The sequence below is a fragment of the Endocarpon pusillum genome, assembly GCF_000464535.1.
Source record: "Endocarpon pusillum Z07020 unplaced genomic scaffold scaffold3052, whole genome shotgun sequence".
Lineage (NCBI taxonomy): Eukaryota > Fungi > Ascomycota > Eurotiomycetes > Verrucariales > Verrucariaceae > Endocarpon > Endocarpon pusillum.
The window spans coordinates 20,381-23,700 of NW_006916283.1; the positions used below are offsets into that span (position 1 = coordinate 20,381).

The following is a 3,320-nucleotide window of genomic DNA, read 5'->3' on the forward strand; positions in this document are numbered from 1 at the left end:
GAGAGGCTGATCGCCGATCTCCGCACCCAGACCTCCAACCCCAACCACCACTTCATCCCGCTCGACGTCACCTCCTGGAGCAGCCAGCTCTCCTTCTTCGAGGACGCGGTGCGGCTGAGCCCCACGCGCGGAATCGACTGCGTCGTCGCCAACGCTGGCATCAACCTGGCGGAGGAGAGCCTGACGTTCGAAAAGCCGCCGGACTACCACAGCCAGCTCGTCACTGGTGCTCAAGGCAAGAAGCTCGCACCTCCTGCACCCCCGCAGTTCAAGACCGTAGACGTCAATCTCACCGGCGTCCTGTACACCTCTCACCCCCCTCAACCCGGGCAGCACGACGTGCAACCCCAAGCCCGACCCCAACCGCGGCCCCAGCACCGCCAAGCCGGAGGTGAACAGAGACCGACATCTCCTCCTCATCGCGTCCATCGCGGGCCTCTGGCCCCTACCGACGCAGACGCTCTACTCGGTCAGCAAACACGGCGTCGTGGGTCTGTTCCGCAACCTGCGCGTCACCTCGCCCGTGCGCCACGGCATCCGCGTCAACATGCTCTGTCCGTATTTCACCGCCACGCCGATCTTGGGCACGGCGGGCAAGCTGATGCTGAGCGGAGCGGCGCTGGCGGAGATGCGCGATGTGGTGGATGCGGCGACAAGGTTGGTGGCCGATCGCACGGTCGTGGGGAGGGGGTTGGCTGTGGGCGCGAGGGCGGGAGCGGGGGACGCGGAATCAGTGGGCGGTTCGGCTGGGGAGGGCGAGAGCGGCGTGTGGGAGGTATATGCGCATGATTTTGAGCAGAGCGATGTCTTTTCGAGGAGGGTGTTGGCCGTTACGAATTTAGTGGCCGGGAGGAGGGGGTGGGTTGGGGTGTTGAGCGATTTGGGCTGGGCTTTGGTTGGGGAGCCGGTGACGAGGTGGTGGGGAGGGAGATGATCATCATGAGTGAAGCTGGAACAGATAGCCGGAGAGAGAGAGGAAGAAAAAGAGAGACAGGGAGTGACAACAGGTAAATGTTCACACACCCCGATATCGAAGAAAAAAGGCAAACCCCGTTCCAGCAGCAGCGTGCTCAATCCCAATGGGAAGTCCTTCCAAGTTGACCTTTACTATCCTCCCCAGCCAAATATCTGGGCATGTGGCCAAATGTGTCGATGAATTGACATAAAAGAAGACAGGCCCCAGCAAGACATACAGAAAAAAGAGGTTATGGCCAGTTACGTCCGTCTGTCTGTCTGTCTGTCTCTAGCTAACTTACATCTTTTGGGGGGGGATTAAATTTTTTTACCTCGTCATTCTTTGAAACAGGTTTGATGCGCTCGCTGCTGGTGGTGGTCTTTGATCCTGCTAGCTGGCTGGCTGGCTGGGTTTTTATTATAGTAACTGAACATCCCCCCCCTACATACATACATACATACACATACGCATATATACATGTACATGTACACAGAAGTCATGCCCCCCAAAATACTAGTAGTTTCAAATCCGCTCAGGATATATGTGCCCAAGACGTACACTCTTAGCAACTTTGAAGTCCGTCATTTGAACTCCTCCTCTATAAGCTTTGGGCGCCTACTTAGACCCCTAAGCAATCGGGGCTTTGTATGATTCTTAGCCCCCCCTGGCTGTCTGATTTTGGGGGGGCCAATGTTGCCCCTAGAATAGTAGTTTGGTGAGAGGATATAAAGTTGGCATTTCTTATAGCGTTTTTGGTGGGCTGGCTATATCCCCCTGTGTTCACTGAATCGGCCTCCCTCCCATGGAAAGGAATAGCATTCCCGGCAATACTTACTACGTACTACTACGTGGTACTACTCGAGTAGTAGCACAGTAATATTGGCTGCAGCCTTGGCAAGAGGAACAGTTAATTTTTTTGGAACGATATAGTAAGGTTAGTTTAGTTTTTTTTTACAACTAAATAAACGGATATTTTGAAAATTTTTCAAAAGTCGTAAAATGATCTACAACTATTAGGGCTATCGAATTGATATCATTGGTAAAATCATAAGCATACTAGTCAGAGTGATGCAGACAAAAAAGCATTACACATCAAACTGAAGAACTTGAAGTTTATGTTCCTCTTGCCAAGGCTGCAGCAAGATTATTTGCGCTACTACTTAGTAGTACTAAATAATCACCGGGAACGCCAATCCTTTCCCATAGGAGGGAGGCCGATTCAGTCCTCTTAAAATCATGCTAGGGGAGCCATCAAAAGTGCGCTTAGATTAAGCCTAACTGTAAGATTGCTTAGAGAGTATAAGGATATGTAGCTTAGTCGTGTGTGATGCAATAAAATCTTACCATCTACAACATATTTAGCTGAAAATATAGTTATAGTATGGTCAAAAATATGCTTCTCTTATCATATTAGTATGATGGTTATTTGACAGAATAGCTGTCATTTCCACCAACGGCACTTAGCTCATATCTTTAGCTACCCCTTCTCCTGCTAAGTAGTAGGCTGCAACCCTTGGTGTCAGAATCCATGCGCATATGATACGTATCTGTTACGTATCAGCAGGATGATACAGGGTCCCCGCATGCGAAACGCACGAAACGCTCTTGTAACTGGTACGCCCTGATATCTATGGCAGTGAGCATTGCTATACGCATTGGACGCCAGCTGCTGTTTCTGAGTCATTACAGTAATGCGCTTCTATGCTATTAGTATGAGCAAATGCTCCTCTTGATAGGTGTAACTCAATCGCTTGAATCCTCTCTGTCTGGATACTGCTTATCTAATCAGTATCTCCGTACGCTATTTGCTACATCCTCTAACACTTGGAATGCTTGGAATGAACCTACAAGAATATTTCTTTATCTTGACAGGCCATCTCTTGGCGTATTTTGACTGCTTTTGGTGCACGACTCCGTACACTTAATTCACTCTGTTGTGTGTGAGGATATGTGAGTGGATTTATGCAAGGGCATATTGGTCCTCTCTCTCCCTCTCTCCTTTTCTCCCCCCCCCACAAACACACACACACAGACAGAGAGAGAGCGCGAGAGCAAGAGAATATAATTATTGTTTTCTCTCAAGATTTCCTAACCAAGTCATCCCGTCATTTCGGTGTCCAGATCGAATGGTGTCCAGATCGAATCCAAGACAGAGAGATATAGACGTATTTATATATATATATATATCTACCAGCCAAGGTTATCCATGCTCTCTACCACTACCAGTAGTACTTCACAGAGCCATACACACCACCCAGCCTTACCTCCTTCATTCGAAGTGCTCAACTACTTCAGCATGAGCGATACGCCTCGAACCCCCATCCTCCCCCTCCACTCCTCCCCTCCCCCCCCCTTTGCAGCATGT

General features: G+C 49.8%; 1 protein-coding gene across 1 annotated transcript in view; it reads left to right on the forward strand.

The window, feature by feature from the left end:
• EPUS_08225 (uncharacterized protein) overlaps positions 1–934 on the forward strand; it is a gene marked incomplete at both ends in the record, with an annotated part of 6,336 nt that extends 5,402 nt beyond the window's left edge. The window contains 2 exons of the mRNA XM_007804238.1: positions 31–302; positions 334–934. Of these exons, the coding sequence (XP_007802429.1) occupies positions 31–302; positions 334–934 (873 nt within the window). The remainder of the gene's footprint in view (positions 1–30; positions 303–333) is intronic.
• Between the last annotated feature and the right edge of the window lie 2,386 nt (positions 935–3,320).